This window comes from Oncorhynchus masou, chromosome 33 (assembly GCF_036934945.1).
Source record: "Oncorhynchus masou masou isolate Uvic2021 chromosome 33, UVic_Omas_1.1, whole genome shotgun sequence".
Lineage (NCBI taxonomy): Eukaryota > Metazoa > Chordata > Actinopteri > Salmoniformes > Salmonidae > Oncorhynchus > Oncorhynchus masou.
In genome coordinates, this window is record NC_088244.1 from 34,813,602 (window position 1) to 34,833,027 (window position 19,426).

At 42.6% G+C, this 19,426-nt stretch overlaps 3 protein-coding genes across 4 annotated transcripts in view; 1 reads left to right on the forward strand and 2 right to left on the reverse strand.

Annotated features, from left to right (window-relative positions):
• Positions 1 to 11,674, reverse strand: part of LOC135528366 (von Willebrand factor A domain-containing protein 5B1-like) — a 43,693-nt gene extending 32,019 nt beyond the window's left edge. The window contains exons 1-7 of the mRNA XM_064957393.1: positions 11,486 to 11,674; positions 7,224 to 7,410; positions 6,812 to 6,973; positions 6,288 to 6,510; positions 5,773 to 5,927; positions 4,183 to 4,314; positions 1,622 to 1,746 (exon numbers count right to left, since the gene is read on the reverse strand). Of these exons, the coding sequence (XP_064813465.1) occupies positions 1,622 to 1,746; positions 4,183 to 4,314; positions 5,773 to 5,927; positions 6,288 to 6,510; positions 6,812 to 6,973; positions 7,224 to 7,407 (981 nt within the window). The 5' untranslated portion in view covers positions 7,408 to 7,410; positions 11,486 to 11,674. The remainder of the gene's footprint in view (positions 1 to 1,621; positions 1,747 to 4,182; positions 4,315 to 5,772; positions 5,928 to 6,287; positions 6,511 to 6,811; positions 6,974 to 7,223; positions 7,411 to 11,485) is intronic.
• A 1,271-nt stretch (positions 11,675 to 12,945) lies between these two features.
• LOC135528367 (ATP-dependent RNA helicase DDX19A-like) lies at positions 12,946 to 17,948 on the forward strand. Of its 2 annotated transcripts, none has more exons than XM_064957395.1 (12): positions 12,946 to 13,164; positions 13,517 to 13,586; positions 13,692 to 13,742; positions 13,839 to 13,974; positions 14,178 to 14,270; positions 14,502 to 14,628; positions 14,894 to 15,008; positions 15,270 to 15,447; positions 15,681 to 15,918; positions 16,030 to 16,192; positions 16,379 to 16,570; positions 16,662 to 17,948. In XM_064957395.1, the coding sequence occupies exons 1-12, from the start codon at positions 13,108 to 13,110 to the stop codon at positions 16,721 to 16,723; spliced, it is 1,482 nt and encodes a 493-aa protein (XP_064813467.1). In that variant the 5' UTR covers positions 12,946 to 13,107; the 3' UTR covers positions 16,724 to 17,948. The 2 variants fall into 2 exon arrangements, with proteins under 2 accessions (XP_064813467.1, XP_064813466.1); XM_064957394.1 differs by having other exon boundaries at positions 14,526 to 14,628.
• On the reverse strand, positions 17,915 to 19,034 carry ubxn10 (UBX domain protein 10). The gene has a single exon (XM_064957396.1). It carries the CDS (start codon positions 19,000 to 19,002, stop codon positions 18,160 to 18,162), a length of 843 nt encoding a protein of 280 aa, XP_064813468.1. The 5' UTR covers positions 19,003 to 19,034; the 3' UTR covers positions 17,915 to 18,159.
• Positions 19,035 to 19,426: the final 392 nt, after the last annotated feature.

Below are 19,426 nucleotides of genomic sequence, written 5' to 3' on the forward strand. Positions count from 1 at the left end.
GTGTTTGGAGTCATACCTTGTGGGATTGGTAATAATCTGAGAAAGATTTAGGGAGTCCCATTGCTTTAGGACCTGGTCAGGTGGTTTATGCATGTCCCAGTTTAGGTCACCTAGCAGGACAAATTCAGACTTAGTGTAAGGGGCCAGGAGAGAGCTTAGGGCAGCTAGGGTACAGGCCGGTGCTGATGGTGGATGATAACACCCAGCAACAGTCAACAAAGATATATATTTTTTTAAATTGAATGCTTATAATCAGAAAATCTAATTATTTGGGGACAGAATTGGTGGAGACAATCAAGCACTGAAGGTGTTGGAAAAACATGTGTTACACCATGCTATATTGTGGATAAAGAGTAACCTGTCAAACAGAACACAGAGGGTGTTCTTTAATGGAAGTCAATCCAACATAATACAGGTTGAATCAGGAATTCCCCAGGGCAGCTGTCTAGGCCCCTTATTCTTTCAATCTTTACTAATGACATGCCACTGGCTTTGAGTGAAGTCAGTGTGTCTATGTATGCAGATGACTCAACACTATACACTTCAGCTACTACAGCAACTGAAATGAACTGGTGGCAAGGAATACATTAGTCCTAAATATTTCAAAAACGAAAAGCATTGTATTTGGGACAAATCATTCACTAAACCTTAAACCTCAACTAAATCTTGTAATAAATAATGTGGAAATTAACAAGTTGAGATGACTAAACTGCTTGGAATAACCCTGGATGTTGATACAACAGTAGCTAATATGGTGAGAAGTCTGTCCATAATAAAGCGCTGCTCTCTCTTCTTAACAACACTATCAACAAGGCAGGCCTACAGGCCCTAGTTTTATCGCACTTGGACTACTGTTCAGTCATGTGGTCAGGTGCCACAAAGAGGGACATAAGAAAATTACAATTGGCTCAGAACAGGACAGCACTTAAATGTACAAGGAGAGCTAACATTAACAATAATTATGTATGTCAATGTCTCATGGCTTAAAGTGGAGGAGGGATTGACTTCATCTCTACTTGTTTTTGTAAGAAGTGTTGACAGGCTGAATGCACTGGGCTGTCTGTTTAAACTACTAGCACTGATGGACACCCATGCACACCCCACAAGACATGACACCAGAGGTCTCTTCACAATCCCCAAGTCCAGAACAGACTATGGGAGGTGCACAGTACTACATAAAGCCTCGACTACAAGGAACTCTATTCCATGTCAGGTAACTGATGCAAGCAGTAGAATCAGATTTTTTTTATGATAAAAATACACCTTATGGAACAGCGGGGACATTTTGTATTGTAATATGTAGTGGTGTAATAATATTATATGATGTACTGTTTTATTATTTATTTTATGTGTAATGCAAGTGCCTTAATGTGTTTGGACCACAGGAAGAGTAGCTGCTGGGGTCCAAATAAATACAAATACAAATATTTGCAGAAGGTCTTATTGTCTGATGAGTATATTTGAATATTTATTATACGACACACTTTTCTTCTTTAATTATAAGCATCATCTTTCCATTTTACAAAGCCTGTTTAATCTAAAAGTCATTTTCTGACAGCTGTTTCTGTCTCTCATTAAGGCTGCTGTGTAAGATGCATATCAGATCTGATGCAGCACTCACTTTCTTTTCATTGCTGGAGTCCTTCTTGGTGGCCTTGATGAAGTCACTCTTCCCCGCGAGGTGATCATCGTACTCCTCCAGTGTCATGTCTCCATCCTCAATCAGCACATGTGGTAGATGAGGATCTAGACAAAAGAGGAGATTTTGGCCATTAGACTAATGTGATACGGTATCACCTAGACAACAAGCATGTTTCCGTATGAGCTAGATAGTGGCTAGATATAGTACGTATTTTTTCTGTCACAGAAGTCCGTCTTGGATTTAGATTTCCAAGTTGTAATGATGTCGGAGTGAAAATGATAGTCCCATTACTGTTATTTCCTGCTCAAATTCTGCTCTCCACAGGCATCTCTCAAAACATCTCTCTGCAGTGAACTTTACGGCGAGCTGTTTTTATTGACCGTTTACCAAATCAATGGCGTTTTCTTTGAAAACCGACAATCATTTTTCATAATCATTCAAGTTAATTTAGCTATACCAATACTGATGAAAAACCGGCAAGCACTCCATTCATCGCTCTATTTTTGTTTCACCTTTATTTAACTAGGCAAGTCAGTTAGACCCCTGCGCCATCCATTTGGTTGAGCTCAGCAATTTCCTTGATGAGATTGAAACCCCAGCACCACATCGGGCTGAATTGAATTGCACAGCGAGCAACTGGCCCCAGGTCTGTTTGTAGACAAAGCCATCTCTTAGCGCCTGTTGAATAAGAAATCTGGGGATTTATTATTGCCTCTGGGAGACAACTGGTCCATGCAGAGGTCAAGACAACCAGAAGAGGATGTATAGACAGGGAAAGAGAGCAAGAGGGGGGAGAGATAGAGAGAGCAAGAGAGGGAGACAGAGAGTGAGAGTGAGCGAGAGAGTGGGTGGCTGGGTAAGCCCGAGGACGGCTCATACATTTGCACAAGGTGGAGGGTGGATGGAGTGGAGGGGCTGAGGGTGAACAGATATGCAGAGAGAGAGAGAGAGTGGGTGGCTGGGTAAGCCCGAGGACAGCTCATACATTTGCACAAGGTGGAGGGTGGATGGAGTGGAGGGGCTGAGGGTGAACAGATATGCAGAGAGAGAGAGTGGGTGGCTGGGTAAGCCCGGGGACAGCTCATACATTTGCACAAGGTGGAGGGTGGATGGAGTGGAGGGGCTGAGGGTGAACAGATATGCAGAGAGAGAGAGAGAGTGGGTGGCTGGGTAAGCCCGAGGACAGCTCATACATTTGCACAAGGTGGAGGGTGGATGGAGGGGAGGGGCTGAGGGTGAACAGATATGCAGAGAGAGAGAGAGTGGGTGGCTGGGTAAGCCCGGGGACAGCTCATACATTTGCACAAGGTGGAGGGTGGATGGAGTGGAGGGGCTGAGGGTGAACAGATATGCAGAGAGAGAGAGAGAGTGGGTGGCTGGGTAAGCCCGAGGACAGCTCATACATTTGCACAAGGTGGAGGGTGGATGGAGGGGAGGGGCTGAGGGTGAACAGATATGCAGAGAGAGAGAGAGTGGGTGGCTGGGTAAGCCCGAGGACAGCTCATACATTTGCACAAGGTGGAGGGTGGATGGAGTGGAGGGGCTGAGGGTGAACAGATATGCAGAGAGAGAGAGAGTGGGTGGCTGGGTAAGCCCGAGGACAGCTCATACATTTGCACAAGGTGGAGGGTGGATGGAGTGGAGGGGCTGAGGGTGAACAGATATGCAGAGAGAGAGAGAGAGTGGGTGGCTGGGTAAGCCCGAGGACAGCTCATACATTTGCACAAGGTGGAGGGTGGATGGAGTGGAGGGGCTGAGGGTGAACAGATATGCAGAGAGAGAGAGAGTGGGTGGCTGGGTAAGCCCGGGGACAGCTCATACATTTGCACAAGGTGGAGGGTGGATGGAGTGGAGGGGCTGAGGGTGAACAGATATGCAGAGAGAGAGAGAGAGTGGGTGGCTGGGTAAGCCCGAGGACAGCTCATACATTTGCACAAGGTGGAGGGTGGATGGAGGGGAGGGGCTGAGGGTGAACAGATATGCAGAGAGAGAGAGAGTGGGTGGCTGGGTAAGCCCGAGGACAGCTCATACATTTGCACAAGGTGGAGGGTGGATGGAGGGGAGGGGCTGAGGGTGAACAGATATGCAGAGAGAGAGAGAGTGGGTGGCTGGGTAAGCCCGAGGACAGCTCATACATTTGCACAAGGTGGAGGGTCGATGGAGGGGAGGGGCTGAGGGTGAACAGATATGCAGAGAGAGAGAGAGTGGGTGGCTGGGTAAGCCCGAGGACAGCTCATACATTTGCACAAGGTGGAGGGTCGATGGAGGGGAGGGGCTGAGGGTGAACAGATATGCAGAGAGAGAGAGAGGCTGATGATTCCCCCCATGTGATCTGATTAACTGTCCTCATATAAATAACAGGACATTATCTAAATGAATGGTTTGCTGCAGATAGTCAATGATTTAACACCGAGGATAAGTAAACACTGGTCTATTCTGGGTATGTGATACTGTATTTTGAAGAGGAGTGAGTAATTGTTGTGTCTGCCAGGCTGAGTGGTGGGTGGTGGATGGTGTGTCTCCTAAAGTGCAGTACCCACCGCTGGGGTAGATGAGGATCTCCACAGGGCAGTCGTAGGTGTATTTGTCAGCCAGGGTGATGACAACGCTGGTGGCTGAGCGGGCCAGGGGGTCTGCGTCGGCCCGGATTGCATGAGAGGGGCTCTCCACACCTGCACAAAAACACCTCTAAAGCATCTACAGTGTAGAATCTACAGTGTAGTATAAACAGTGGCATCCACTGTGATTTCACTTGACAAAGACATAAGTTATATACAAAAGTATGTGGAAACCCTTCAAACTAGTGGATTTGGCTATTTCAGCCACACCCGTTGCTGACAGGTGTATAAAATCGAGCACACAGCCATGCAATCTCCATAAACAAACATTGGCAGTAGAATGGCCTTACTGAAGAGCTCCGTTACTTTCAACGTGGCACCGTCATAGGATGCCACATTTCCAACAAGTCAGTTTGTCATATTTCTGCCCTGCTAGAGCTGCCCCAGTCAACTGTAAGTGCTGTTATTGTGAAGTGGAAAACTCTAGGAGCAACAACGGCTCAGCCACAAAGTGATAGGCCAAACAAGCTCACATAACGGGACTGCTGGGTGCTGAAGCGTGTAGAAATGGTCTGTCCTTGTTTGCAACACTCACTACTGAGTTCCAAACTGCCTCTGGAAGCAACGTCAGCACAAGAATTGTTCATCGGGAGCTTCATGAAATGGGTTTCCATGGCCAAGCAGCCGCACACAAGCCTAAGATCACCATGCGCAATGCCAAGCGTCAGCTGGAGTGGTGTAAAGCTGCCACCATTGGACTCTGGCGCTGTGGAAACGCATTCTCTGGAGTGGTGAATCACACTTCCCCATCTGGTAGTCCGACGGACGAATCTGGGATTGGCGGATGCCAGGAGAACGCTACCTGCCAGAATGCATAGTGCCAACTGTAAAGTTTGGTGGAGGAGGAATAATGCTCTGGGGCTATTTTTCATAGTTCATGCTAGGCCCCTTAGTTCCAGTGAAGGGAAACCTTAACGATACAGCATACAATGACATTCTAGATGATTCTGTGCTTCCAATTTTGTAGCAACAGTTTGGGGAAGGCTCTTTCCTGTTTCAGCATGACAATGGCCCCGTGCACAAAGCGAGGTCCATACCGAAATGGTTTGTCAAGATCGGTGTGGAAGATCTTGACTGGCCTGCACAGAGCCCTGACCGAAACCCCATCAAACCCTTTTGGGATGAATTGGAATGCCGACTGCAAGCCAGGTCTAATCGCCCAACATCAGTGCCTGACCACACTAATGCTCTTATGGCTGAATGGAAGTCCCCGCAGCAGAGTTCCAACATCAAGTGGAATGTTTTCCAAGAAGAGTGGAGGCTGTTATAGCAGCAATGCCCATGATTTGGGAATGAGATGTTCGACAAGCAGGTGTCCACATACTTTTGATTATGTAGTGTATCACAAAAATACTAGAATAAATCCTGTTTGTGTGTGGAGGTAGCTTTTTACTCATAGTGGAAGGATGTCTATATCAGTATGCAAGTCACTGTTGGTCAGGAACATAAATTGCATGTATTATTATACAAATGAACTGCAATGTGTAGATGGTTGTGTGTTGTGTCTCTGACCTGCAAGGAGATAGGGGGCTCTGATCTCCAGCTGGAAGCTAAACTCATAGTCGATGGAGTTGATGGCCTCTTCCTCCAGTAGCAGGGCCATGCACAGCTGGGGATTTATGGGTGTCTGGTCATGTGGACCCAGTGCACAATTATGCCTGTCCCTCCTGTGCAAAAATACCACAATACAAAATCATATCATGAACATATATATATATCTTAATATATCTTGTCCACGAGTCAGCTCTTTCTCTGTCTAGAACATTTAAAATAATTTATGTCTAATACCGGAAGGTTGTGAATAACTTAACTTCTAAGTTCACAGTCAAAGGGATACTTCAAGAGTTACAAGACTGTAACTACCAATTGGATACCACAAAATTGGGCAGAAAAAGGGGTGAAAAAAATAAATAAAGATCAAGTTTTCTTTAAAGATCAAAATGGCACTATACATTTTTTATTTGGACAAGACAGCGTTGACATTCAGTTGTGGTTATGATGATGACACATTGTCACAGCATTCTTACGTTCTGTTCTGGAAGTTAGGGGAGAGTCCCTGCTCCTCGTTGATGGTCCTCTGGACCCTCGGGGTGCACACGGAGGGTGACGTGACACGGATTCCCCCGTCCGGCAAGGTGGGCAGCTCAGAGGAGGTGCTGACCAGCACGTTGACCGTCTCCAGAGGTGGGATGACCCCCAGATTCACCACCAACACCGTCCTCTCCAAGTCCTCGTCCAGCACTATCTGTCCTGGAATACCATAACAGAACAACTCACATAAATGGTAATGTTTTGTATTTTTCTGAGCAATATTATCATTATTCACTGGATTATATTCTAGATACGTAGTTGGAACCAAAACCACTAGACTGGTCCCTGTTTGGACTGTCTTACCATCTCCAATTGTCATTGTCACACAAATGACCATAGGAGTTGGCAAGATGGCACAAATAGACCTGTGGCCAGGCTCCAGATCCACTGACCACTTCATGACAGTGTGTGACGATTCCTCTAACCTTTAGAGGTGACATGGTGTGAGACACATTCTTACCACTGCCACTCTGAAGGGCTCCATTAGCTGTAGTGCAGCAATCAAAGTAACAGTCATCCATCTTGGACTTGTCTTTGATTTGCACTGTTATTATTTGGCTGGAGATCATAGCCTCGAATCCCACAACGGTAGAGCATTCTTCCAGTGGGTAAATGAAGATACCTGCATCAAATGAAGGCAGGTAATTAAGTCAAACTAACGCAATTATGTCAATACAGCCCCTGGACAGTGCCTATGTAAATGTTTACATTGAGAAACATTGTGGAAGCTCTAGAGGCTACCTAGGAGACAAGGGAAGTAAATTCAGAATAATAATTTTAAGCACACTTGTATAAGGACCCCAGGGAATGTTCATGATCACTTGTAGTAATGATATTACTTTGTTGTATATGCTGACAAATGAGGACCTCACCTTCAATAGGATGGTCCTCGAAGTTGTTGTAGGTCATGGATGCTGTCAGGGCTAGAGTGTAACCTCTGACACAGGAAGTGATCTCGGAGACACTGAGAGGCAGAGCATTCTGTCTCTCCTTGTTGATCAGGCCTGGCATGGTGATGCTTCTTTTATGTTTGAGTTTCTTTTCATTACCAATCATAGACTAGGGGGTAAATAACAAATTGTTCAGTCACGTTTTTAATAACTCAGAAAAAAAAATATATATATACATACAAACAAACAGTTTTCATTATAAGCTCTGATATCCTCTCCCTTGTATTGTTATCCAGTAATAACATCAAAGAAAACAGAGCGGGCCTTATTAATGCCTTTGAAATAATTCAAAACTTTAACTAGGCAAGTCAGTTAAGAACTCATTCTTATTTACAATGACGGCGTACACCGTCCAAACCCGGACGACGCTGGGCCAATTGTGCGCCGACCTATGGGACTTCCAATCACAGCCGGGTGTAATACAGCCTGAATTCGAATCAGGGTGTCTGTAGTGATGCCTCGAGCACTGAGATGCAGTGCCTTAGACCGCTGCGCCACTCAGGAGCCCAAAACGTTACATCCCTGCAGGCAGGCCCAGACAGTAAAACCACAGGGAAATTAAAACTATCAGTTCAGTACATGCATGCTTAGACTACAAAAGTGATTGAAAATGAAAACAAAAACATTAGAGATAGAGAGATCATGTTTTTTACTGTAGTATGACATGAGTGGGGGTCTCTGAACTACATGTAAAGCAAAGGCAGCAAAAAAACAATATAACACATTTGTCCAAGGTTATATTCAGGACACATTTCCAGTTCCCACTAAAGAAAAAGCATGACTCATCCAACAAACAGAGGATCAACATCAAAGTTGCACTGGTCTGGTCGAATATTGCATGAATGAGTGTGTGAGATGAGACGTGGCTATGAGAAGTGGACAATGCTTATGGCCAATATTTTCATGCAAATGTCATGTTACATGGCAGCTCAACCTTTATTACCAGTCAAAAGTTTGGACACACCTACTCATTCAAGGGATTTTCTTTGTTTTTATTTTAATTTGATTTGTTTTCTACATTGTAGAATAATAGTGAAGACATAAACTAGGAAATAACGCATATGGAATCATGTAGTAACCAAAAAAGTGTTATATAAATATATATTTGAGATTTTTCAAAGTAGCCACACTTTGCCTTGATGACAGCTTTGTACACTTTTGGCATTCTCTCAACCAGCTTCATGAGGTAGTAACCAGGAATTACATTTCAATTAAAAGTTCATTTGTGGAATTTCTTTCCTTCTTAATGCATTTTAGCCAATCAGTTGTGTTGTGACAAGGTAGGGGTGGAATACAGAAGATAGCCCTATTTGGTAAAAGACCAAGTCTATATTATGGCAAGAACAGCTCAAATAAGCAAAGAGAAACAACAGAGCATCATTACTTTAAGACATGAAGGTCAGTCAATCCGCAACCTTTCAAGAACTTTGAACGTTTCTTCAAGTGCATTCACAAAAACTATCAAGCGCTATGATGAAACTGGCTCTCATGAGGACCGCCACAGGGAAGGAAGATCCAGAGTTACCTCTGCTGCAGAGGATAAGTTCATTAGAGTTACCAGCCTCAGAAACTGCAGCCCAAATAAATGCTTCACAGAGACACAATTGCTGCAAAGAATCCACTACTGAAGGACAACAATAAGAAGAAGATGCTTGCTTGGGCCAAGAAACACAAGCAAATGACATTAGACCGGTGGAAATCTGTTCTTTCGTCTAATGAGTCCACATTTGAGATTTTTGGTTCCAACCGCCGTGTCTTTGTGAGACGCAGAGTAGGTGAACAGATAACCTCTGCATGTGTAGTTCCCACTGTGAAGCATGGAGGAGGAGGTGTGATGGTGTGGGGGTGATTTGCTGGTGACACTGTCTATGATTTATTTAGAATTCAAGGCACACTTAACCAGCATGGCTCCCACAGCATTCTGCAGCAATATGCCATCCCTTCTGGCTGGTGCTTAATAGGACTATCATTTGTTTTTCAACAGGACAATGACTCAACACACATTTCCAGGATGTGCAAGTGCTATTTGACCAAGAAGGAGAGTGATGGGAGTGCTTCTACAGATGACCTGGCCTCCGCAATCACCCAACCTCAACCCAATTGAGATGGTTTGGGATGAGTTGGACCGCAGAGTGAAGGAAAAGCAGCCAACAAATGCTTAGCATATGTGGGAACTCCTTCAAGACTGTTAAAAAGCATTCCAGGTGAAGCTGGTTGAGAGAATGCCAAGAGTATGCAAAGCTATCATCAAGGCAAAAATAAAAAATAATCTAAAATAAAAGATATATATTTTGATTTGGTTAACACTTTTTTGGTTATTACATGGTTCCATATGTGTTATTTCATAGTTTTGATGTATTCACTATTATTCTACAATGTAGAAAATAGTACAAATAAAGAAAAACCCTTGAATTAGTAGGTTTTTCCACATTTTTGACTGGTACTGTATGTGGTGTTCTGGGTCTGTTGTGTCCGGAGAGCCATTGCCTGAGCGTCTAAAACTGGCTTTATACGAGGTGTTGTGAGGAAAGCAATTTCCATAGAAACTGAGAGGCTGCCCGCCTAATATACCAGTATTAGTGGCTATAAGACTACACAGACTACAATACCTCCACATAGTGAACAACTCTACCTACTTCTTCAGACAAAGAGTATTTTCTGTGAAACCTCAAGATCTTAATTATCTACATGATGGAGCTCAAGATTGTTGCTCTCCCTGGCTCCCTAGACTCGATAAGATGACAACATTTAACAGCTATTTAACAGACATTTAACAACATTTAACAGACCAGACCACTGTCATAATGCAGCCACACTTTTCAGGATCCATAATTCATTGACAAAATGCGTTCCCCCTCCTCGTACTACTTAATCAAAAGGAGGTTTTGGCTGGCCGGCACAGCATTGTCATTTATTGAAAAGGAAAAGGTCAGACAGATGCATCAACATTGCTCACGTCTGCTCTGCTCTGTTCTGCAATCAGTGTCAACCGTGCCACCATGTGTCCTAAGGGGCACAAGCTGGGAATATTGATATAGTATTATATTTAATTATATTATTAATATTGATGTTGTAGAGATGCAGTGTATTTTTCCTGTAAGACTCAAAATCTTTCACAGTACACTGATGCCATTATTCTTACTTTATTCTAAAAACATATTGAACAGCATAACCGGACTGTAAACTGTTTTAGCTATGTCATAGCTAAAACAGCTGTAAACTGTTTTAGCTATTTTTTATAGCCATGCTAAGCAATCATGGTGGGGGGAAAAGAAAAAAAAACACACACACATATATATATACATATATATATATATAGTATGCATGTTTTCTTTCTTCTTTTTCCCCCACCATGTATGCTTAGCATGGCTATAAAAAAAGTGTATGTATGTATATATATATATATATGTATATATATATATATATATATATATATATATATATATATATATATATATATATATATATATATATATATATATATACATATATATATATATACACACATATATATATATATATATATATATATATATATATATATATATATATATATATATATATATATATATATATATATATATATATATATATGAGAACAGGAACTCAAATTGAGGGGGAATGTTCACATAAAATGTTCACAATTAAGTCGATTTATCTTATGCACAAAACTATCCCCTTTCAATAATGCCAGAAACTTGCTCCAATTATTTATGTCCAGTGGTCAGAAGGCAATCTATTAGCGTTTATCTTTTAATGGGAGTTTCCTTTTTCAGTCTGACGGGTCATGATATTGATTGTGTCCAAGTGATAAACCCCATGAGACCCCCCTCCTTGTCGTATGAATCATCCTGAAATCTCCAGAGAGGTTCATCCGAACATAACCTAATTTCATCCACTATAAATATACCAGAAGCCATCATTTAATACAGTACAGACATAATAACATCACAATAACAACAGCTTTCCAAAGAAACAGGTCTGAAAAAAAACACCTGTTGATTGCTATTGCTCGATTTCATTGCACTCATATAATTGAAAAAATATCAATGCCGTTATACAATATACATGCACAATATTTAGCAACTTTTCAAATAAACAAATCATATTTAGAATGTAGAGAATGGAAGCAGCATCATGTCATGCAATCACTGACATCATCTGATATCAACACGTCTTCTTACCTTTCATTTGTGTCAACTGGGAGTGAAATTATGTCTGTCTTTTGGATGCCCACTTTTCATGAAAGATGTCCTTTCCCTTCTATTTCTCTTCCCTCCTTTTTTTCTTGCCTCTACAGTATATGGCGTAGAGGAAATGCCAGCTGTCACAGGTGGGCAGAGAAACTATTAATTAAATGGCTCTGGCTTTTCACAGAGGGACTAAACAAATCAAAGAACGACAGTTGACAGGCAGCAACCGTGGCAGCAATTCAGTCAGCACAGCAACATGTGGTTATAAAAAGTATCTCTCAGCTCAGTCGCTGTCCTCCCTCCTTGTGGCTGGAGTTAGAGGCTTTTGCTAACGGAGAGAGAGAGAGAGAGAGAGAGAGAGAGAGAGAGAGAGAGAGAGAGAGAGAGAAAGAGAGAGACAAACAGTCCTTTGCAACAGATTAGCATCCCTTTCCCCTACTACCTCTCCTTTTTGCATTTATAGCATCAGCACCATCACTCTCCTTCCCTGCAATCGATGATGCGAGACCCCATTTATGGATCCTTTTTGATAGCTGGTGGATCAGACTAGATAGATGAAATGCAGCACCAGGCATGGAGGTCTAGTGGGGAGGGGGGCATAAAGCATGTCTCTCTTGCCTCCACCCAGGGCAGGCATCAACCTTCCCACTCACCATCGCTGACAAGTGCTCTGTCTCTGGTTTATTGGAAAGCCTATAATGTTTTTATTCTAATGTGGGTAGTGGGAATTTAGCTGTCTGCATTGTGGCCACTGTTAGTCTGATCCACCTATAATTTTTTTCCACTGAGGAGGTAACCATGACAATCGATATAGAGTTCTACTGGCATCTTAAAAGACATTTTGGTTGGCATGAGGGAGGGAGTTGTGTGGGTGGAGGGTATTGGCTGAAGCTGCATCCGCTCCTCAATTATATTAGCATAATGCTGGCCATAACCCCCCTCTCTCTTTCCTCTTTTAATCTGTGTGTGTGTGTGTGTGTGTGTGTGTGTGTGTGTGTGTGTGTGTGTGTGTGTGTGTGTGTGTGTGTGTGTGTGTGTGTGTGTGTGTGTGTGTGTGTGTGTGTGTGTGTGTGTGAGAGAGAGAGAGAGAGAGAGAGAGAGAGAGAGAGAGAGAGAGAGAGAGAGAGTGATGTGGACTGTCAGGTCTCTACCTGGCTGAGTCACTTTCATTAGGACCAATCAGGACATCCATAGTCTCTTCTTCTCAAAAAGAATAAACCATATCAAATGAGATAGAAATGACATATCATTTATAGCTGTGATATGTTAACGATTAACAAACAATAGTTTAAACTGACAAGTAAAAAATAGCCAACCTTGCTTATCTGATAAAGATTGTAATTATTCCAATATAGTCTGTGGTATTGCTCATGCTAAACCATCTCCTACACAAACACATTTTGGGGTAAAACAAAGTTGATTGGAACTCAGAATTCCACTTCCGAGTTTCCATCGGAATGAATGCAGCTGAGCTAGCCAGAGCCGGTGCGCTTCAGCGGTAGCTTATTTGGCTTGGCAGGCAGCATCTCTTTCGACGCCCAGCTTGATTGCATTGTTTGTGTAGCTAAAACTTCGGAAACTTGGTCTAAAATAATATACATTAAAGGTTAATCATGGCTACTGACTCTTGGGCCCTTGCTGTCGATAAACAGGAAGCTACGACTGACTCAGTAAGTTTAAATGTATAGGCTAGCAAGTTTAGCTAGCTTGGTACAATTAGCTAGACAGCTATATTCTCAGTTTTACGAAAAGTATCTAACTTTATGCTGCTAGTTTGCGAGCCCAGCCAACTGCAACTGGGGCAATTTGTGGCCGAATTATTACTTCAGCATACCATGTGCTGGTGGTGTTCCACTTATTGACACACCGTTTGAAAGCACTGCCATTGACTGTAGCTGTGTTTGTCATGGCTTTGTTGTTGGTAGAATTTGACACATGGTTGCCAAGATTTTATGAGGGTAAGCTTTCATTCTGAGACGAGATATTTGCGTACTAATAAAACATTTTTGTTTCTCTTCCCAGTTCGCCTCCTTGGTGATAAGATCTCTACCTCGAGGTGGAGGTGATGCTGCACATAATAAGGCAAAAAAGGGTAAAACCACTGATGCCAATCAAACATTTGCTCTTGATATTCTTCCATGTATTGTCCATTTAATTTTTGTGATAAAATTATGTGATGAGTTTGTTTTTCTGCCAGGTACCACAAAGCAAGTGGAGAATGGCACCAACATCGAAGGGGAGGAAAAAGGTGTGAATTCTAGGCGTTTATTCTCATCTCCCTGTCATGTCTCCATTCAATTCGTGTCGTCGAACAGGTCATTCACCTGTCACTCTTGTCTTTTAGAGGACAAAGCGGCCCAGTCATTGTTGAATAAAATGATCCACACCAGCCTTGTGAACACTACAAATCAAGTAGAGGTTCTTCAGAGGGATCCCAACTCTCCTCTTTACTCGGTCAAGACATTTGAAGAGCTGAGGCTGTAAGTGATATCTGATTTCAAATTCAACATTGCTTACACCTCACACGAAGCCTAGATTATACAGTGTATTTCAACCCGAGTTCGGATCTGCAACGGGTTTTTTTTTGTGGCATTGTGTGGTGTTGTTTGGTCAGACTTTTTATTATATGTTGTCCTTTTCGTGGCCTCAATGCTTATTTTTTAAAATTGTACATCCATCTCAGGAAAGATAAGCTGCTGAAGGGAGTGTATGACATGGGCTTCAACAGACCCTCTAAGATCCAGGAGAATGCCCTGCCCATGATGCTGGCAGAGCCGTGAGTACCCATTTATCAATAACAGAGGAAATAGCCTAGATATTCTGGACATACGAAGGTGTTGTTGTGATGTGTGTTCTGAGGTTACACATTTCATTTCCACTTTCAGTCAATGTAGTCAAGCTAGTTGTTAACCATTGTCTATGTACACAGTAATATAGTTTGATAAAAAATTTTATGTGAAATTAATGGAATCTACCTTCTTTTAGTCCCCCATTAATCTCTCTTCAGCGTGTATTATCCCTCTGGTTCCAGACCTCAGAACCTGATTGCCCAATCACAGTCCGGTACAGGTAAAACAGCTGCCTTTGTGCTGGCCATGCTCAGCCATGTCGACCCAACTAACAAATGGGCACAGGTGAGCGGTATCTCCATCTTCAGCAATGCTATGGTCCGTTAGCATTAGTCAGGCTATGAGAGAGGTTAGACCTCAAGAGGTCAGGTAATCAGTAAGGTCAGAAAGAGTTTGCTCTTTAGGTGGATGTTTATGGGTTGTTTTATTAAGAGCACTTACAGATCAGAGTTACAGGAAAGTGTCTTAGTTTAGAGAACATCTATCACAATGTGTTGATTTTGTAGATGGAAGCCTCTTATTACTGAAACGTCTTATTTTGCCCCCTCAGTGTCTTTGCATTGCCCCAACGTACGAGCTAGCTTTGCAGACTGGTAAAGTCATTGAGCAGATGGGGAAATTCTATCCTGAGGTCAAATTGGCATATGCCATTCGTGGCAATAAATGTAAGTCTCAAAACATTCCTACTTTTGTATTTATTTTGAATACAACCTGTAATGTTTGGGTGCCTAATTTCACTGGGGAAATGGTAGGCCTATGCTGTCACTGCCAGTGGTCTCACAAATTTCATGTCGAAAGCATAACTGTCAATGAAGAAAATGCCATACGTGTATTAGAGTTGATGTTCTGTAAATATAAGATGCTGATGAAAAGCATCATTGTAACAATATCATTAACTGTCCTGTTTGTCTCTGGGTGTTGAGCAGTGGACCGAGGGGCGACGCTTCAGGAGCAGATTGTCATTGGGACACCTGGCACGGTCTTGGACTGGTGCTCCAAACTGAAGATCATCAACCCCAAGAAGATCAGCGTCTTTGTCCTGGACGAGGCTGATGTCATGATCGCCACACAGGGTCACCAGGACCAGAGCATCCGGATCCAAAGGTGAGTTCTCCATATAGAAAGTTGTAAATGCACAGTACTCTCATCTAGCAGGACTTTAGTGATGCGAGACAAGTTCATCTTGCAGGCCAGTAATCACGAGTGCTGCCATTTAACTTTGTTTACAGACACCTGTAAAAGGGCTCTTAATGACCGCTGATGATTTTCAGATGCTATTCGACTCAATAACAGCGTAACAGTCTAGTTATCTAAGGACATTTCTTTCCCCCATTCAGAATGTTGCCAAAGGAATGTCAGATGCTGCTGTTCTCTGCCACCTTTGAGGACTCCGTGTGGAAGTTTGCTGAGAGGGTTGTGCCAGACCCCAACATCATCAAGCTGAAACGTGAAGAGGAGACTCTGGACACCATCAAGCAGTATTACGTGCTTTGCAGCGACAAGGAGGAAAAGTTTACAGCACTCTGTAATATCTACGGCGCCATCACCATCGCCCAAGCTATGATCTTCTGTCACGTGAGTATCCTCAACTTATCCGAGGATTGAAGGAATTCTCTGGGGGATTTGATTTGATACGGTACATAAACTAATGAAGTAAAGAAATAAAGTAGACTTCTTTGCCTCTAGACCCGAAGGACAGCTGGCTGGCTGGCTGCAGAGCTGACCAAGGAGGGCCATGTGGTGGCGCTGCTGAGTGGGGAGATGACTGTGGAACAGAGAGCGACCATCATCGAACGCTTCAGGGAGGGCAAGGAGAAAGTCCTGGTGACCACCAACGTATGCTCCAGAGGTATAAAGACTGTCATTGAAAGCTAGATTAATGGTACCATTTATCCGAAGTAGGAGGGTGAGGATGAGTGTTTAATTCATTTTTAATTATATATATATATATATTTACATATATATACATATATATATATTTTTACATTGAATAGGCCTAAGGGCGGGCATGTTTTTTCTCTTTTTCTATTGATAGGCATTGATGTTGAGCAAGTTTCTGTGGTGATAAATTTTGACCTGCCCATGGACAAAGACGGAAACGCTGACAACGAGACATACCTTCACCGGATTGGTCGCACAGGACGTTTCGGCAAGAGGGGCCTTGCAGTCAATATGATTGACAGCAAACACAGCATGAACATTCTCAACCAAATCGAGGAACATTTCAGTACGTCGCTCTGTTTCTAGAAGTCTTCACAAGCTTGTTCATTTTGATCTATAAGACAATGTTCTAATAATTTCCTCTTTTTTTTCCATAGATAAGAAGATCAACAAGCTTGACACTGATGATCTCGATGAAATAGAGAAAATCAGCAACTAGATGCTGCTAACCTTGATCACTAATCATTTAATGCAACTATTTATGCAGTTTGGACTATTAACTAATTTGGGCTTTTGGACTTGTCACTTTAAGGATTTATTTGAATGTTTACATTAAATAACAGCTGTTAGCCATGCCTTAAATGCAAAGCATTTTCAGGACAATAGTTCATACCAAAGAGAGGTCATGGCTCGGAGGGATGTCAAAAGTTGACATTTTTTGTATTTTAGCAAACCCTAACCCTTTTCCTAACCTTAACCTAATTATCATAACCTGCAATGAAAAGTAAAACCTGACAAAAGCAGGATACCTTCATTGATACTATTAGCATTATGGTTGGTGTTCAGTTTCTATATATTTTATTTTATTTTATTGAGTGGTTGCACTAAACTAATATTTTACCCTCTAGATGTTGAAGTCTCTCTGAGGCATGTATAGGTAGCCATTGGTTGTTAGCAATATACAATATATTGAATCAAACAAGACTTTGCAATTGTTAGAATGGGGGAAGTTTGCTGTGCTGATTGGTCTTAAAAACCCTTTTGTTATAGAATAATACTAGTGGAAGGTAATGTGATTTGAAGTTGAGCAAATGGGAAGTAGTACCCAAACTGGAGAAATGTCCATTCCTTATTAATGAGAAGGCAGGCAACACATGATCAGTCTAGACTAACAATCCTCAAGTGATATAAAGCATTTCAGGATCACAACACTAAATACATTCTTGATTGTTTAGATGTGTGCCTCACAATAATCCAAAGATTCCATTGTAGTAATACTGCAAGTATTGGAGCAGTTGCTCCCTCTATTTTATTTTTTTCCCCAATAGGTTCTGCAAATCTCTATTGCGGGAGGTTGTTTCAGTGGAAACAAGTTTTGTTCAGTCACATTCAAGCTTATTCTGTCACCTGACAGAAGTTGGTCACTTTTACCAAGTAAAATAATATTGTATGGAATATACCTAAATTGTTAGGAATAAATATTAGATCTATTTCAAGAGGAAAAGCTTTATTGAGCAAAACACCATTGAATTGTTTTATTTTCTACCTCCAGTGAATATGATTTATATTTGGACTGCTTGAACTAAACAAGAGTTTAGTGTTTACCTTGGCTATGAAAGCTAAAATAGCCTCTGCTGAGCCTCTCTTCTCTTATACTTTCTGCACTTTTTTTGGTTTTGTCATTTCTAAATGGTGGTTGTAATAAAGATTACTTACCTAAAGTATGTCTGTCTGGGCTTATTCTGTGGCACAGTGGCTGTGAGAAAAGGCAAGTTTTTTTTAACCTTAAATGCAAAACACACCTTCCTAAGCACCTCTTTACAATGGAAACAAGCACTCTTTCCTCTAAAAACATATGGCTTCATTGTTAATATAATATATAGGCCTACTTGTCATAACTTTAATGTTTGTTATACTGTGTCATCCATCTTGAGTTCAGGCAGAGTCCATATCCAACTGAAAGATGCACAGTACTGATCTATTTAAAATGCCACATTGGGCCAAAGTCATGTTCAAGTCTGTGAATGTCCTTCGGAGGGGTCTATCCACAACACTCTTAATGTAGCCATCCACGATCTCAATGTAACCATGCTCATATCTGGCCCCATACCTGGCCTCTGCACTGGCAAGCACCGTCAGTAGGGTGTCTGTGGGTAGGAAGTGGTACTCAAACCTCCTACCACACGGAGCACGGATGGCAAGGAGTAAGCTCAAAGGATCAGGAGTGCCAGGGGAGAATACTGGTGGGCTTTCTGCCTCTGGGGTTGTGGCCATCACGCTGAGGTTGGGAGTGGGGCAGACCTTGCAAAGCACCTCAGACACGTTGCCTATCTCCGGGTTGCTCCGGGATTCTGCTCGGGTCCTCACTGAGGACAGCTGATGCTCCCCGTGCCCTTGCCGAGCCTGGACAATAAGGCTGTCGGACAGACTGAGCTTGGATGTCTTCTCCTCCATGCCCCTCAAAGAGATACCCTCCTCTGACGTCTTCTTCTCAATAGAGGGGAGGGGCTTGTATTTGTTCCAAGGGAAGGGAAGAGTGGGTACCTTGGGAACAGTATCTAGGGAGTCTGGGTCTTGTTTCACGCTCAGCTGGCTGCTCTGCCTGAAGAGGGATTGAGAGCGGGAGCGGAGGCAACGATCTGACCTGTCGTAGTCCATTGAAGGAGGCTTCGGGATCAGTGGTGTGTTGTGGAAGCTGTCAGCCACATCCATGTTTGGCGTGTGGCTCAGGTTGGGTCGACTACGCCCTTTCGAGGACTTTGGCCTGGTCAAATGCATTCTCCACAGCAGCCGAATGTTTTAGATGTGACTCAACTCTAAAAGATGGGAGATAAGAGAGAACTGAAATATAAATGTAATAGCTATTCTGTGACATTCTCTGTCTCATCAGTCACACTGTGAATGGCATTCTTGTTGAGAGCCTCTGGGTGTGCAGGCTTTTGTTACATCCCTGCTGAAAGTTATGTTACTGTCTGCTCATCAGGGTTGGCTCAAAAGTCTTCATACCCAGTAGCTGTTAAGGAGACTGGCCACCCTTTTTGAGAGCACTGGCCAGCTTGAAAGTTTACTAATCTTGAAATGCCAATGACAGAAAATGTCTTCTATTTGATTTCCTTGTTGACCAGTTAACGTTACCAAATTAACGTTAGGTAACTAAGCTGTCCGATCCAAGTAGGTGACAAAGAGGGAATATACTTGCCAC

Bases quoted from the DNA above. Each gene is read 5' to 3' on its own strand.
- LOC135528367 (XM_064957395.1), top strand. From the start codon at position 13,108: ATGGCTACTGACTCTTGGGCCCTTGCTGTCGATAAACAGGAAGCTACG. The intron at 13,743-13,838 runs GTGTGAATTCTA...CTTGTCTTTTAG, and splicing joins CATCGAAGGGGAGGAAAAAG to AGGACAAAGCGGCCCAGTCA. The intron at 14,271-14,501 runs GTGAGTACCCAT...ATCTCTCTTCAG, and splicing joins CCCATGATGCTGGCAGAGCC to CGTGTATTATCCCTCTGGTT.
- ubxn10 (XM_064957396.1), bottom strand. From the start codon at position 19,002: ATGCATTTGACCAGGCCAAAGTCCTCGAAAGGGCGTAGTCGACCCAAC.